The 17917-nt window shown below is 33.2% G+C and overlaps 1 protein-coding gene across 1 annotated transcript in view; it reads left to right on the top strand.

Annotated features, from left to right (window-relative positions):
• Nucleotides 1–17917, top strand: part of LOC129230668 (tetratricopeptide repeat protein 37-like) — a 138001-nt gene that overhangs the window by 101600 nt on the left and 18484 nt on the right. Inside the window, exons 33-38 of the mRNA XM_054865085.1 lie at nucleotides 5732–5996; nucleotides 8591–8689; nucleotides 10116–10225; nucleotides 11174–11320; nucleotides 11431–11516; nucleotides 11699–11762. Of these exons, the coding sequence (XP_054721060.1) occupies nucleotides 5732–5996; nucleotides 8591–8689; nucleotides 10116–10225; nucleotides 11174–11320; nucleotides 11431–11516; nucleotides 11699–11762 (771 nt within the window). The remainder of the gene's footprint in view (nucleotides 1–5731; nucleotides 5997–8590; nucleotides 8690–10115; nucleotides 10226–11173; nucleotides 11321–11430; nucleotides 11517–11698; nucleotides 11763–17917) is intronic.

A 17917-nucleotide genomic window follows, 5' to 3' on the forward strand; every position in this document is an offset into this window, starting at 1 on the left:
AATATGGTCTAAAGTTGCGCTTTTAAGGCTCCAGTTTCGGAATTTCGCCTTAGAGAGCCCCCTCCCTCCCTCTTGACATTGCCAAAGACAGCCTAAAAGTTTTAAGACTTCAATTACAAACACTTTTCGGGAGAGGGTCCCAAATGCCCATTCACTTAAGTCCATTTAAGCATAGCCTCAAATAGTTTTTAATGCATCAGCTACAAAACATTTTCATGTTAGAACACCAAAACTATCCCTCATATATTCACTAAAGATTTAGTGTTTTTAAGACTTCAATTTTCGATTATTTTTTTAAACCTGCCCCTCCCCACTTTTACATCATTAAAGACAGCCTAAAACGTTTTGACTTCTAAATTTTTAAGAGTTTGCAGAGGAAATATCGGAACACTCCTAGTTTCGAAAATAGCTTTAAATTCAGTTTTCAATATTTTTTCTGGAACCCTTGAGTAACACCCCCACCCCCCTCTTAGATTGTCCAAAATATAAACGTTTTAAGACCTCAGTATTGTGGGTTAATTTGCGAATTGATTACCCTCTTTGTAAGAGCAGCGCTTTTACGCAAATTCGTATTTCCATTCCAGCGAGTGTTAGATTCAATGATATTGGAATCTGGCGATTCCTCAAGTCTTTGTCAAAAATGCAGGAACGGTTGCCCATCGGTGTTTCCAACCAGCTTGAAATTTCCCCCCGATTATTTCCGAAATTCCCATTTTCATTAAAATCTTCAAAATCCCTGATAGTTTCCATTTTACCTGATATGTGGACGCCCTTTGCTGTGGTGAAAACATTCCATCTTGTCAGCAGCAATCACTCTCAATCGGTGATTCAGATTCAACTCTTAAAACATTTTAAGAGCGTATATAATTTTCATTTATGCATGCAAAGTTTGCAAAAATACAAACCCGCAAATGAAAAAAAACGAAAGGATAATTAAAAATAGCATGAGAAAAGGCTAAATTTTCAATTAAAGCCGATTATTTCGAAAAATCAGGGAGAATAGCGAGCAATTTCGCGGCCTGCAATGCACTGAGTTGGAAATAACAAAGCTATATACCTAAAAAAAGTCAAACGGCGTGAGTCGAAAAGGCACTCCTCCAAAGGTACGTTGCAAACAAAACAAGTCCGTGGCGGAAAACCGAGAAAATGTCGATGTAAATTAGTGGTTATGGAACGGTCCAGTAATTAAAGCATATTTTTCAAACACTCATTTTTTTTCTTTTTTAAGTAAAAACTGAAAGAAAGTCATCGAATTTCTTTCCGTCCCGGCCTCCATCTCGGAAATTTTGTCCAAGACGGAAATCCGTCCTGAGACGGAAGGTCTTGCACCCATGATGGTACTATGCATTTGCCAAACATTCGGTTTTCGTTTGGATTAAACATACAACTCCTGCATAGAATGTGCAATAAAGTTTAGTTCTAGTTTAACAAACAATGTGGCATACAAGCATCAGATCGTATACTATTTGCGTGAAACGGTACAATGTAGTTTTGTTAGAAAGCATTGTCATTAGCTCCAATAAAAGAGAAGTCTGCTCATCTGAGAATGTTTATGCTTATTACATGGATTTTTGTTTATTCCGGTTGCCATTGGTCCAAGTTAGCCCGGCTAAACAAGGTTGTGCAGTACATGTAAGGACCTTTATGAACCCAACCTCCCCGAAAATAAATTATGACATGGCTAATAACTTCAGTATTAATTCATTTTACTGCTTGTTTAGATTCAAACCTTATTATGTTTACTGTGCAGTTTATTGTAACAACTTCTAAAAAAAATTCATTCTTTTATGGCATATGTTGTCTGGTTTTATATTATAAAGTAATGCTTGACGAACGAAATACTAAGGGGTTCATTGCTGATGTAAATTACATTACCAAACACAATTACTATGTATCTTCATAGTAACAACGCTTATCTCTTTTTGTGAAACGTCAAAGTCATCATAACTTCTTTATGAGAAGCAGTATTAAATGCAGTTTATGCTTTGTGTTGACAGCCTATTCAAGGGTTTCTCCATCACTATTTTTTCAAAATATGGTTTTAGTCGGTAAAGAGTGGGCATTCTAAATTGCCGGAAAATTTTAAAGGGAATGTGAAGGGAAAAAATGCTGTGCAGAAATTTCAACATTCAAGTTACTTTTAAATCAAATGTGCACTTTTCTTCATTTGATTTTTTTATTTTTTTCCCCCAATGAAAAGGGTTTAACCCCTAAAACCCTCCCTTTGGACACGGCCCTGCTCGTATTAATTACTCGATTTTTCTAGAAGTGAAGAAAATCATGTTGACAAGAGTGAAAATGGAAATAGGAAACTTATTACCAGTATTAATCAAATTAGGTGATGTGTTTGAAGCTTAAAAATCGTAATGTTAGCAACATTACGATTGCAGCTGCATGCAGCTGCAAACGTAGAATTATTTTCCTTTCCTCTGAAAATGAAATCTTTAAATGAAGCTACTTAACTATAAGTTATAGGGTAACGGCCCCAGTAATAAGACATGTTTAAGGCATCGCTCTGAGGTAAACTCAATTTTCTGAACCTTTTTTATGTATTTAGCCTTTTCAAACTCTTTTTCTCTCATGCAACTACATTTCCTCGTAACGTTTGGCTGCTTCTGGATCTTCTAAATTAGTTAATTCTATTTTTATTTGCTCCACTTCAAAAAAAGGTCCAACCCCCTGTAACAGACACCAAAAAATCTGATGATACCCAGTAACAGATAGAATGAGGAAAGGATGAGCAATGGACAAGATTTCCTTCTTCAAAATGTGTGAACGATCTTTATTTTTAGAACTGAAGCCTTATTAAATTTAAATGAACATGAAACACCAGCTGACTTCGTGGTGGCTGTTCATAACCTTCCACCACTGCCCATGGGCATCTCCACCGGAAGGGTCCGAGGGGTCCGAACCCTCTCAATAATTGAGGCTCGGACATCTTCAATAAGTGGGAAGATAAAAAACAATATTTGTTGAAAAGAAAGTTTTATTGCTTTTATTCCAGAAAAGAATCATTTGGCAGTTAGAGAAGACATAATTTACTATGAAACAAAAACAAAATAAGCTTCTGAAAATTTGAATCGATACTACGGGATGATTCAAACAAGACTTGACAACCAAGCATGCGTGATGCTTGCTCAGTGGATAATGAGCAGCCATTGCACACTGTTCCTTCGCTCTGCAATTGAAATATTCCGGGGAGGATTCCAAAACCTTATCCATTTCTAAGGTCACTAAATATTTTACTTTAAGACTTTTCTTAAAAGTCCCCGAATCCTTCCTTCCCACAGAGAATCCAATGATAATTTAAGCTTATGGAAATAGATTGGATCCAAACAAAGCCTAAAGTTACGTATTTAACATATTAATGTCAAATAATTACAGAAAAGAGAGTTACTGGATTCCTGATATCATCTAAGTGGTTTAAAATTTAGACTTGAATTCTAAAATATTTTTAAAGGAGTCGCCCACTTCCTCTAACGTGATGAAAGATAGCATACAGTTTCTCAGAGTTCAATGTCGAAAAACTTCTAGCTTAAATTGACTACAATTTTTGAAAAGATTCTGGAGGAAACATCAACTTTTTCTTTTCTACTAACGTTAACCTAACTTACCTAAAATAGCAAATTTTAACCTTAATTAAAAAAAGGATTACTGGAAGGTCTTTTTGCCGAGCCTCTTTCTCTAACAGCGTTTTTATGACTTCAATTTAAAGAAATTTCCGAAGGAGATCCCCAGATCTATCACCTTGATCGGTTCTCAGACTTCACCAAAAACAGGTAAAAATTACCTTTTTGTGACTTGTAACTTTTGGTGTAAATTTTTTTCTCATAGCAATAAGTTGCACAATAAAGATTTTCTCAGCATTAAACTTATCATACGTTTTATAAATTCACTCATTTTTCTATTCACTTCTTTTCATTTTTTTAAAAGTAAAACTTGAAAGTACTTACAAATTTAAAGGAAACGAGGTGAGGGCGGCAACTTTAATTTTAAGCGATAGCTTTTTTCACAACTTTAGTTTTAAGTGATTTCTGGGGTCAGAGTACATATCCCCCACCGTTCGTTTGTTTATTTTCAGTAAAATAGCTTAGAAATAACTTTTAAGTCTCAGGGGTTGGTTTTTAGCCTTTTCGGATTTTAGCCCCTGACCTCACCAAAGTTGGCTCAAAATTGTGATTTTAGAGCCTCCATGTTGACAAATTTCCAGGGCTAGGATATGGGCCTTCTCTCTTTCCCTAAGATAAAAAATGCATGGGTGAGCTTTAAATTTAGAAAAATTAGAGCAAGAGCTACCATGCCCTCTGCGAACACTTCAACATATAACTTAAAATTGCTTACCTAAAACTTCAATGTCAAAGCATTTCTAAGAATAGCTCCTGAATTCCAACCATTCTTCTTATGTAATCAAAGCTCTCCTAGTATACATTTTTAAAACTTCAATTCCGAAAATATTCTTGAGAGAACCAATGGATCTTTCTCATTCCTTAAACGTCACCAATAACTAAAGATAGCGAAAGCGAATAGTTGCATTTTTAAAGCTTCAGTTTCAGAAAATTTCCTGTGAGAAACCCCGATCTTTAGATATCATCAATAATAACCTAAAATTAACTTAAATTTTGTATAGTGATTTGGAAGGAGACTTCCTCCCTTTCCCTTAACTATACTAAAATGGTCAAACATTGCTAATTTTGACTTGAATTTTAAAAATTTATCCAAAGATGAGCCTTGACATTCTTTCCCCAACCATCTCTTACATTTCTAAAGGTCGATTAAAACTGCGTTTGTAAGATTCAATTTAGGAAAATTTCCAAGGAATTTCGCTACCTCTATCCTTTTTTTAATGCTACCAAAGAGTCTGAAATTTTTTAGACTTATAATTTTTGGTTATTTATCTTTTCCTTTGATCACTGCAAATAAGGAATTTCTCAGTATTAAACTTGTCTTACCATTTATAAATTGACCCTTTAAAATCCAAATTGTAATATAGAAGGGTGAACGTTAAGAGTGTCATTTTCAAGTATGTGCCTCTAGGAAAAATCAACACTCTGACACTGGGGGAGGGGGAAGTAAAAAAACAGCATCCTGTTGGACCTGTGCTCCCCCCCCCCTCCAAACAGGAAACCTAGTTACTCCCATACATATAAATTTCTGAAACTATTCGAAAACGACAATGTTTGAACATCCCCCCCCCTCCCCACACAAAAAAAAATTAACTGGCAACTCCAATGCCACTGCCTTGTAAATACCGACTGGCTCATAAAATTTGCTCTGATGACACTTGATGGCTTCACCGTGTTCATGGGCCACAGCAACATCAGTTTAACCCACCTAAAATTCTTATATTATTTAAATCCAAACTTATGACTGTCAGTGAAATACACCGCCAGCTCAGTCATTTCCAGCCGAGGACTGCAGTTTTGTGCTTATTAGCACTCATCAGCCCGGCATAGGAAAGTGACTGAGCTGGAGATGGAAAACCTCTTAAGGAAGCCAAGAGTGCGAAACAAACTGGTAGCTAATATAGAATTAGCAGACAGAGTGCTAATAAGCACGAAACTGCAGTCCTCGGCTGGAAATGACTGAGCTGGCGGTGTATTTCACGTATTTCTGCTTTAGCCCTGGCTAATGGGGGGTAATTTACTGAATTTACTGAATTATGACTGTCTGTTACTGAACCCTTGTCTGTTACTGGTGCCGTTACCCTAATTTTTGGGAATTTGTGTTGCAGAAAGGAGCGAAAGCTGGACGTAATGAAATGCTCAGTTTCATCCGCTGTGTGCCAAATAATGGAGAGATGTGGCTTCAAATGGCCTCCTGTCTCCTTCAGTTTAATTCTGAATATGCAAATACTGCAGCTTACTGCACAAAAGTGAGCAGTTTCCACAATGGAAACAAAGAGCAGTTATCACAAATATTTGCTTTGAGTCGAATGTCTGAAGGTTACCGAAAGGGTGCACTTTCTGCTGCACAGAAAGCCGTCCACTTAAATCCGGGTAAGCAAATTGATTAATTGTGATTATTCTTCAGAATTTTTTTTACATTTTAGTTATCATTTATGTATATTTTCAAACAATCATTTCAGAAAAATATTGCTGAAAAGTATGTTAAAATTATTAATTTTAAAACTAAACAATAGTGAAGACTTAATTCAATGATTCAAGTACAGCAGGCGCCATTTAATGTGATCACTTTGGGACGAACACATTTTGATAACAATAACTGATTGATAACAATAAATGATTGATAACAATAACCGAAACGAATCCAGGGCAGACAAATTTTTTTTTTTTTTTAATTAAGAAGCATTTATTCTTACAACTGCAAATTAAAATTACAATAACTCAACTAAACACATAAATTGTAAATTACCAGGGTAGCAAAATGGAATAGCTCTTTTTTCCTTCAATTTAACCATTCGGCAGATCCTACAAAATCTTTTTTGCCCTTTTAAAAGCAGGATCTGCTTTTTGCCGCCTTAACGAACGCATCCTTTTCCCTGACATTCGTAAACCACAATTTCAAAGCTTATTCAACTTCACCATCTTCTCCAGCATGGTTTTGCTTGTTGTTCAAACTTTCATTTAGCTTCATTTTATTTTCATTCTCGTCACGATTGTTTAGTAATTTATAAAGTAATGGCTGAGAAATGTTTACTTGTTCTTGAACATTTCTTTGACTCATCACGGTTAAATTGTCAAAGTGTTTTAAAATGTCAATTTTTTTCTTGACAGTTAAATTATTGCACTTTTTTGCCATGGCTAAGATGTTTGACAGTTGAGAGTGAAGTTTTTAGTGTGACTGAGCAGGTAGAAAAATTCTGCTTCACTGATAAAAAAAAAAGGAACTTGTTTTTCTGGAAGCTACTTGTCAGGGTTTGCTTTTGTATTTCTTTTGATTGAGGAACAAAAAAGGGGAAAAAATTGAAAGTTTAAGAAAAAGTGGTAACTATAAACGAAGACACTGATTACAATATCTAACTTCTTTAACACGTGCTAATATACAAATGTTCTGAGACTTGGTGTTTCTGATATAACATTAAGTTAATGATAACATTAACCATGATCACATTAAGCGGGGCCTTCTGTATTTGAAATTCACTTTTTTTTTGTTACCAGTAAATTAAAAAAAACTTCTTCATAAATACTCTTTTGCTCAAATAATCTAGTGTGGTAGAAATTTGGTTAAATTTCAAATTGTTAGAAAAGGAACCACCCACTTAAACAAATAATGAGGAAAAAGATTAAAGGCCGATCGTATTTAAAGTGTTTCCGCAAAACTCCAGGACATCTCAATGTTTGGTGCCTATATAGAACTCAAAGAGAAAAAGGTTTGACTTACCCCAATGTTGTTAAAGCACAAAAAAACTTCACACAGATTTGGCACATCACACATCTTTTATTTTCCGACCATCATTTACATGAAGGTCTCGGGGGAGCTCCCGCAAATTCAACCAACGATTTTCTTCTCACATGGAATAAATTTAAAAAATTCAAAAAATGAATTAAAAAAATACAATATTGTAAGACAGTCTATTGCAGGGACTCAAGTTGTCAAAAGGAATGGATCAGCTTCACACATGAAAAAAATTGACGTGAGTTGATGTTGCAGGACAAAGAAACGGATTCAAACCCAAAAAAAAGGGAGAAGGATACTTCACATTATAACTTCAGCGGGACGAATGACACGATGCATCAGTGGAGCTGGGCACTACCACTGGCGATGAAAAAGTAAACCTCATCTCACCACGAAAATGGCGATGCAGGCATCACAATTAACTTCAGATTCGACCGCATATAACGCTCTTGTTTTGCACAGTATCATCAGATGGAGATACCACCATCATCGATTTTGAACGAAGAAAAAGGGGGTGGAACTAAAAACTTTGAGATGACAGTTCATGAAACATCGTCGGAACTAAAAAACATGTGGAAGCAGCCATTTTCTTCAATCTTGGTTCTTGGCTATCATATTGAGCTGAATTTATTAACTAATCGCTTATTTTAGGTAGTTAACAGGGCTAATCAGCTCCTGTATCAATAATTATAGCATCACATCAATTAGTTAACGGGTGGATCGGGATTCATAATCCCCATCACTGTCAATTCGTAAGACGACCTTTCACAGGTCTAGCGTCCGTGCTCCTCAAAAAGGCACCTTTACCTGTCACCACTAGCACTCGACTACTCACAAACTTTTTTTCGAAACCTCCCAGCGAAAACCCCATGCGGTCACGTGAAAACCAGATATTCATACGCGGCGTCTCTTAGCGCAGCGAATGGGAACACGGGAAAATGACATCACCGAACCGTGACCATGCCTATGGCCAATGAGTAAGAAAGGCGGGAGAACAACACATCACGGGAAGAAGAAGGCAAAACATGGCCGCCAAAAACTCAGAAAAGATGCCATTAAATTACAGAAAATCCGAAAATGCGAACACAGGAAATAAAATGCGAATCAATAAAAATATATGTGATTACTATATCACATCTAGTAAAATTAAAAAAGAAATATATATTTAAAAAAAAACCTTACAACTTTTTTTTAAATTCTTCTTTTTGATGCAAATGTTTGTTTTATTTTATAGCACATCTGTCTAATTGGGTGACGTTAGCTGCTGCATGTCATGTTGCTGAAAAAGATAGAAAAAACACAGGATGGATGTTCAGTTTTGTTAAAAAATTAGGTACAAAAAAAATCTTTTCAATTTGAAATATTAAACTTTGTTTTCATGCCTCTTATTCTTTGCATTATGTAATGTAATTATATTTTTTAAAATCCTGCTTCCTATTTTTCTTTTCTAATAAAATTAGAGCACAAAAACCATTCATCATTTTCCACTTGATATTTCAGCAATGTTCTTGTAGAGCCTGCAATCTATCCAGATATTATTTTTCTTTGCTTCTTAAAAGTCCATCATTAAAAGCAAAATTTTATGCATTTTTATGTCATTGAATTTGTGATGGTAGATTTATCATAAACTAGTGGTACCAGCACGGCTTTGCCGTAGTAGAAAATTAAAAGGTCATTTATGTATTTACAAATAAACGATGATGAATTTCTCGTCAATTTGCTATGTTCATTTGCTCGCCCATGTTACGGTTTCATGTTATGATAATTTCGTAATTTTCTCTTCTACGTAATGATAATTTGGGGGGTAAAATGTTTTTAAAATTGGAGTAGAAAAAGAACAAAATCAAATTTTCGAAAAATGGCTTTGAGGTGCACACCCCCATGCTACAAACTAATTTTGTGTCAAATTTCATGAAAATCCTCCAAAAGGTTTAGGTGCTGGGCGCATCACAGAGATCCCTATATCCAGACAGAGAGATTGAGCTTTATTATTAGTAAAGATAAACCAGAATTAAATTTTCTTGTTTTTTTTTCTAAACATTGAGTAGCATAATATTGTTTTTTTTTTTGAAAAACTAAATAATTTTCTGGTAATGTATTTGCGTGTTATAACTTAGTTTCCATGTGCATTAATGTTATGTAAAAGAATAATCCCATGCAGAATGAGAGTCATTATTTTTTAATTCTTTTTTTTAAATCTTAAGGGTTTCTTTTTTCTTTTCTCTCGTATAACCTGAAAGAAAGTTGTTAGATGAACCAAATTGATAAGTATTGAAGCAAATGCATCATGATCTTATGAATTAGTATTGCATTTCTATTGCTCTAAGCTCTAAGCCACATTATTCTATCTGCTTAACTCCGTTCTACCTATCTTTGCAATTCTGAGAAGTGTTGTAGATGTAAGTAGGATGGAGTTTATTCATTGGTATTATTTTTCTGCATTTATGTAAGAATCATTAAAATTTATTTGTCTTCATTAATTGCTTTTCCCTAAATATTTTGTCACTACCATTATTCTCCCCCCCCCTGCCCCCCCCCCACACACTTTATTTTAAGTTTCTTGATTTTAAATGTCTTGGAGTTGTCCAAACTGATATCATTTTTAACTATGTTACTAATTTTAAGTGAAACGCTCTGTATTCCACTAATGTAAATTATACTTGAATCCTTATTATGTCCCTCTCTTTCTTAATGCTATAACTGTATTAATTGTGTACATTCTTTTTATGTTGTTCTACTTATTCATGCATTTTTTTCAGCTAAGGAACAAGGAATAGAGTCTGATATGTTAGGTGCCCTTATTATTTTAGAAGCATTTCATTATATTTGTGAAAATAAATTCATGGATGCTAACAGATTACTGAGTAAAGTAAGATTTTTAGCTTTATATGAACTAATTCTTTTAATTTCGATGAAAATTTACTTAATTTGACTTATGTGATAAAGTTAATGACTGTTATGATACCCTAAATAATATAATAAATTTGAAAATGGACAGTGAATTTTTCAAAGGTAATGAATGAAAAACAAGAAAAATTCAAAATTTCATTTGGGCCATTCCACCACCACATGCAGGACAATCAGGCTCGATAATTTCACCAACATGTTGTTATAGATTAAACAAGAGTGAGCTCATTTTTTAATCTTTACATTTGATACAAAGATACTCCTGACATAGTATTATTTTTATTAAGTAACTGTATTACTTAAAATTGCATGCTTCACGTGCGGGACATCCAAAGTCAACCTCTTGTAGTTTCCTATTCTGCCGTGCTAAGCGCAAAAGTTGTAAAAGGAATTTTTTAAGAATTTCTTTAAAAATATTTTCCATTGGCGTATGACCATAAAACATTGTATTTAGTTGAAATATGTGACAAATACCCAACCTATTGACCGTAACTCAATTTTGATAAAAAGTACAGATACAACTTTTGTAACTTGAAAATTATATTTGAATTTGTAATCAGTTACATTTTTTTTAAATATAGTTATATGTTACATAACAGTTTTCATGAAGTATTATTCTTTTAATAAAACTATATCTTAATGGCATTGTTGTTAATATTATTGCAGATGGAATTCAAAACTAAAGTTGTACATAATACATTGATATTATTTATATATAAAAAAGCTCTAATCATTAAGAAATAGAAAAATAAATTTAAAGTTGTTTGCTATACAAAATTTGAATATTGCGGTTTTTTTCTTTTTACTATCTGCATTACTTTTTTGCAGTAATTACTTTGTGTGGTATTTTATTATTACTTTTTTTCCCCTTGTAAAAAAATTGCTGAACTTTTTGAATCCTTCCCTGCAGGCAGTTTCTGTCACTTCCTTTAATGCAGAGATTCAATCAGCGCTACAGATTTTGGATGCAACTGTGAAAGTTTTCTTAAACAAAGGAAGCCTGGATTCTCTAGTTATTGCTATGAAAAACAATCAAAACTCCTTTTTAGGATGGCATGTAAGATTTAATGCTTTCATTTTCTACAATACTGCTTAGAGTATATAACTTCAGGCTCACTTTGATGTTTTTAATATTATTCCAGCTTTAATTTACTTTGGGGTTTTCAGATACTTTCTCAACTGTTAATGTCATCAGGAAGATTTTTTGAAGCTGAGAAAACAATTTCAAAGTTTGCTATCACTGCTGAAAAGTTGTAAGTTGAATTCTTTTGTAATCAAATGGTACAATATTAAGTTTTAATGAAAGAAAATTTTGGGAGAATCTCTAATTTCATATTTGAAACTCAAATTTAAATTTTAACAAATTTGATGCAGTGTTTACTTTTTTTTTCATTTTCCTTTGGTATTTATACGTCTGAAAATATTCATTTTACAGATTCCCGAAGTGGACCACTTTCCCTTTGTTGCAGTTGGCTGTTATGTCTTATAAAGCTATGAATGTAAGATTATTTTTGTATTATTTTTTACAAAAAATGGCCTTCTGGTAAACAAAGGTGAATTCGCGAATCAATGAATAGAAGGATGGGACATTCAGCTGTTTAATGACTTTTTACAATCTCTTCTTTCACCAGTAAATGGCTTTAATGCTGCTTAATGTACAAAAAGTCACAGGGTCTTGAATGCCTCTTGAAATTGAAAATCTGAAGATTAACATCAACACTTCTTTTTTTTTCTCTAATTTCATAGGTACCATTTAAAACCGATAATTGAAACTTCGCTGTTCACAAATTTTGTTCCTTAGCTATAGAAGAAGAACATTATTTATATTTCTGTACAGCCTAATTGAGGTTTTTTCAGGGATTCATACACCTCCCGAAAATTTTCATTCATGAAATAAGCTTTAAATATTGATTGGTTGCTCCCCCTTTTAACGTTTTGTATCGTAGTTGCAAAATTAATTTTAAGTCCAAACTAAATATCACACATTGATATTCTGTCACCATAATGGAAGAGTGGCTTTTCCAAAACATTTGACAGCATGACTTAAAGTAGGACTACTAAAAATTCTAACATGACGTGAATGATGTATGTCCTTTTATTATAATGTATATCCTGAATCAGGTAAATTTACTGTCTATTTTCATGCAGTTAAAAGATAGTGTAAAATAGCTTACAGAAAATTTGCCAAAATGAAAAAAATTATAATTACTTGAAAATAGTTTCTTACTATGACTTTGCATTTTATTTATTTTCTGGTCTTTAGTTTGTATCCAAAGAAATTTTTTAATCATTTTTGATAATTCTAAAAGTGATAAGTTTGATGTATGATTTTTCAAATTGTCTTCTTTTATTAACTTTTGAAATATATTAATTACCACTATAATTTTGTTTGTTTAAAAAAATGGAATACTAAAGAAAGGTATTAGGCCTGTTTGACTATTTATATAATCTGAGTCTACATTTTAGCTTTTTATTGATTGAAATTTATGTATATAATGTCGATTTTTTTTTCTTGCACTTATGCTTTTTTTTTCATTAAAAGAAAGCCTAATTGCAGACACAACACACATCCACAGTTTAACCTATTTTAAGTATACCAAGGCCCAGTGACAGAAACGCCACAACACGGCGACATCGTCGCAGAAAACTAAACCGTGTCGTGGACACGTTGTCTGCAGAGAAGAAAAAAAAGCTGTCTGCAACTGTGGGACATTTATTTGCATAAACTGCTGATGTGGGGAGAGAATGATGCACACTTGAACGTTTTTGCCTGGGGTGGCAGGTTGTCCGCAGAGAAAAAAAATCTGTCTACAACTATCGGACATTTATTTGCTTGCATGAACTGCTGACGCAGGGAGAGTGATTCAAGTTATGCCATGATGCACATGTGAACGTTTGCCTGCCCGCCTCCCCCAGGGTATAAACCGAAACAAAATGTATAAATCAAAACAAAACAATCTTTTTCAAACTGTTTACTGAAAAAGCAAATCTGAAATAAAAATATCGCTTGTTTCTGTTTATATATATATAAAAAAAAACGAGTCAGCACACTTCTATGATGCAAGTGATAAATAACTAACATAGTGAATAATTTTGCTTGTATGTTTTATCATATCGTTAGCAGTGGGGGTGTCATAAAGTTCTATGCAAATGCAGTGTAAGGACTTTCTCTTCCCGCTAATGACTTAAACAAAAAACAAAGCATTTATCTGCTAATTGAAATGTGATCGCTTCAAATAGGGTTATCAGCTTTAAAATTATCGCCGTTTAGGTCATTTAGCGTCTGGTGTTAAACCTTTACTCTCATCCCATTCCTCCCCCCCCCCCCCCAACTCCGAATTTTCGGTGAGGATGTCCCTGATATTAATAATATTCATCATGCAGACCTGTTAAATGGTAATTTAAAATTTTTTTTACTTTAACAAATTTTTTTTATTTACCGCATCCGATATGAGAATTAAATTTTTACTTATTTTTTCAAGCTAACTTTGCTTTATATGGAGGCAAATAAATGAAAAATCTATTAAAACTATCATTTCAAGATTTTAAAACGAAATTCCGTTTTTGTTTATGAGTCAAAAATTTAAATACTGAATAGAAGGTTTAATTATAGTTTTGCTGCAACTGTGTCAACAGATATTAATGATATGTTTATCATAGGCTTCAAAGATGCAATTCTAAAATAATTTTTAAAAAATAATTCTTTTATGAGCCGTTTTTATACTTTTAGAGCCTTCACTTTGAGAATTGCGAGCTGAGAATCAGATTTTTCGAATTTTCGTAGTTTAACACGCTTTGTTAAGCGGTAAACAAATAAATTATCCTTTTATTTTTATTGAAATCACAAAATTTAGAAGTTTAAAACGAAATTCGGTCAGCTTATTATAGTTCTTATTTTAGCAAATATTTCATTTTTTTAAGTCTTTTTTGGTTAGGAAATTGTTAGCACCTGTTTTGTTTTTGAGAAAATACTAATTTTCAATCATTATCATTTATTTTTTATTCATTTTCAAAATAAAACATATTTCAATGGTTACTCTCCCCCCCCCCCCCCTCGTTGTATTTGAATTTGATTCCGAGATGGCTCACGTCTAAGAAGCAGTAAATGCATGTTTTACTATAAATTTAGTATTATGTTTGTGCATACAATATATTGTATGAAAACAAAAATAAATAATATTAGATATTGTATATATTTTTTTTCTGAAATACATTTTAAAAAATACATCTTCAAACAAGAAACTAGTCCTTAAAAAGTAAAATGAACTCCTGCAAAACTCCTTAAAAACTCCTTACTTTTAATTTTCAAAGTTGAGTATGAACCCTGTTATCAACAGAAAAAAAAAATACCCCGAAAACACCCACTTTGAAATTTCATATTACAATTACCCCTCCCCCCTCCACACACATAAAATTATTAGATTTTTCGCAAAAAGAAAAAAAAAACCCTTGTTTAAAATCCTGGACAGACCCCTGTTCAGTGGTCAGCGCGTGTTTGCAAATATCAGATGCCCGCTAAGGGCAGGGCGGAGGGCATCAGGCAGCGGCGTAGCTACACTTTTTGCCGCCCAGGGCGGTTCCTCAATTTGCCGCCCTTTTTATGGGAAATGGCCAATAAAGAGCCGAAATTATTTAAAACAATAATAAGATTTTAATAAAGAAGAAAAGAAACATTTTTTTTTCATGTTTTTCTTGCGGAAGGAAACAAAAAAAAAAAGGAATTCAGAGCCTTGCCGAAAAATTTCAAAAGTTGAATCAATTTGGAATTTTAGGCAAGTTTTAGTGACGCTAATCGAAAAGAGGCTTGGAACTCCCTCCATATATATTTTTTTTTAATTAAAATCAGTTTTTTGCTTTTTCTGGCAATGTTAGGGGTCGGGACTTCTCAAGGAAATTTTCTGAAATTGAAGTGTTAAAAAAGCAATTTTAGGCTATCTTTCGAAAGTGAAGATAATGAGGAAGGTTCGGGGGTGTTGTCCGGAAAGTTTTTCAACTAAACTGAAAAGCACGTGGTGACAGATCAGGGAAATCAGGGAGATCAGGGAAAAGTCAGGGAACTTTATTAATCAGGGAAAAGTCAGGGAAATATCAGGGAACTTTGAAAAAATAACAAAAAATCAGGGAAAATTGATTTTATGAAGAAAAAAAAAATTTTTGCTTTACAAAAATAAGTAGTCTAATTCCCTATGCATTTTCCGCCAATTATCTGTTCAAAAAAATGTGAAATTAATGAAGTGCGATTATACACTGCCGCATATTTGTGCGACTTTTTTCCTCAACGTCAAAGTATTGAATCTTACTTATTAACCACAGGATGAACTTCCTAAGATTGCTTCTGTGTCTGTTAGGTTGTTCATTTTACCTTGCTTGAAATTTCCTTTTACGCTTTCAATGCTACGTAAAATAAACAATCATACAGGCAAAGAGGAAGCCTTCATTAATGCCTTAGCTCCTTTGCCTTTATTCCATTGTCTCGAAGTAATTAGCGTACTGTAATCACGATTTCAGGAAGAAATCTTTGGTTTTTGAATTAATACTATAAAAGCTTAAATGTTATTACTTCTTCGCGTTTTTAATTTAATTGCTATAGTTGAACTTTCAATAAAAAAAACTTTGTTTTTTGCCGTTATACTATTTGTTGATATAATGCCGCTATACTATTTGTTGCAGATTATAAAGGTTTTCTTTTCTTCAGACTTAAGTGATTCTTTAATGTTATAACCAAGTTGTATTCTTCTTTTATATATTTTGAAATTGACTAATTGCTTTTTTTTCCCTTGCATTTAAAAGTTGTTTGTTACAAAAGCAATCTAAGATTTTTTTCGTTACATACTGAAATCATTTGAAATAGAGTTAACTTGTGTACTTAAGTAAATATCTTTATTTTTTTATTGTTAAAATGCTGTATTCATTCATTAAAACCTATGTTCTTGATTAGAGAAAAGCTCCCTATGAATGGATATCAAATAATTTCATCTGTTTTGCATAAATATGTCAATTAGTTACATAAGAATAACTACATTACTTCTATTCTTTCACTATTACTTGTTATTCGTGCAACAATTATTATACTGTTTGAAAACTTAGTTCAAAATAATTTCAATTACTTTTTAGTTCTATCATAAATACACATATGTTTTTAAGAGTAATTTTAATAGTTTCTTAAAATTCTTATGCTAAATGGTTTCTGGAAGTAAAGTATTTTTTTTTTTTTTTAATTTTCTATAATCTTTCCATTGTAGAAAAATTTAATATACTGTTTTGTAGTCCCCCCCCCCAAATTTACTTTTTATGTATTTTTTTAAAACTATTTTATTAAAAAAGTAGCATCTTTTTTAAATATATCTTTAGTTCAACAACTTTACACAACTTAAAACATTTTAAATACTACATTTTATACAAACATACAATGGATTTCAAGTAGAACAGAGAAAGAAAACCATTATCATTGGCAACGTAAATCAGGGAAATTTGATGAACTTAATCAGGAAAATCAGGGAAATGTCAGGGAACTTTTTTCCACAGTTCCTGTCGCCACCCTGTAAATGCAAGCTGTATCTAGTAGTGTAAGGACTTTCCCGAACTCCAACAAAGACTCCTTTTTCTTCCGAAATATTTTCAAACTGGAAATCAATTCTAGGCTATCTTTGATGACAACAAAGAACGTTCGGGAGCTCTTTGGAAATTTTTTCGATGCCGATGTTTCAAAAACGCAATTGCAGACTATCTTTGGTGGCATAAGCGGGAGGTCAAATATTTCCAAAAATGTTGGGAATCAGATGGCTCTCCCGTCTACCCTTCAAACTTTTTGAAAATGACGTCCTACAAACGCTACTTTAGGCGTTGTTTGACGGACTACGTTATGAGAGAGAGTTCGGAGGGGAGTCCCACCCGAAATCTGTTTCGAAACTGCAGCTCATTTATTTTAATCTCTTCATCACTGAGGAAAAAAAAAGGTTTTGCGGCCTTCCCTCAGAAATTTCTAAAAACAAAATTTGGAGCCAACTGTGATGACGTCAGGTGATTTCGTGCACATATGGGGTCCCTACCTTAGAATTTTTCTGAAACTGAAGCTTCAAAATCACAACTTTAAGCTATTTTGGAGACATTGGATGAGATAAGGATTTTAAAGTTCGAAATTGATGTCCAAAGTACACATTTTAGACTATCCTTAATTTTGTTGCAGGAGGGGTCAGGGCTTGACCATTGAGAAGAGAAAATGGAGGGAGTGAAGACTTTCGTTCATGAATCGAAGACCCCAAGGCACGTGTTAGGTTTTAAAACAAAAAATTGGAAGAAATGAGGTTTCTTTCGCTTGTTTCACGCAAAACGTGCCAACCATTCACTGTTGTCAAACTATGTGACTTGGAGTCTGTGGGTCAGCTTTTGCTAAGCCTATGATTGGACTTGCTTTCTGGATTTACTAATTCCTGCTCGAACGGCTTGACATCATTTTACTAATTAAATACCTTATATTAAAATGAATGACCAAGTGTGAAACTCATTGTTTAAAGAAATTTGTTGATAGAAAACAGTAATACGAAGTTTTTATAAAGTAAATCTAAAACTCATTGTCTCAATGAAAAATTTGTAATCAATGACCAATAAAAGCAATTGTTAAAACAGATAATGATATCCTGAAAATGAGCAAGAA

This window comes from Uloborus diversus, chromosome 1, assembly GCF_026930045.1.
Source record: "Uloborus diversus isolate 005 chromosome 1, Udiv.v.3.1, whole genome shotgun sequence".
NCBI lineage: Eukaryota > Metazoa > Arthropoda > Arachnida > Araneae > Uloboridae > Uloborus > Uloborus diversus.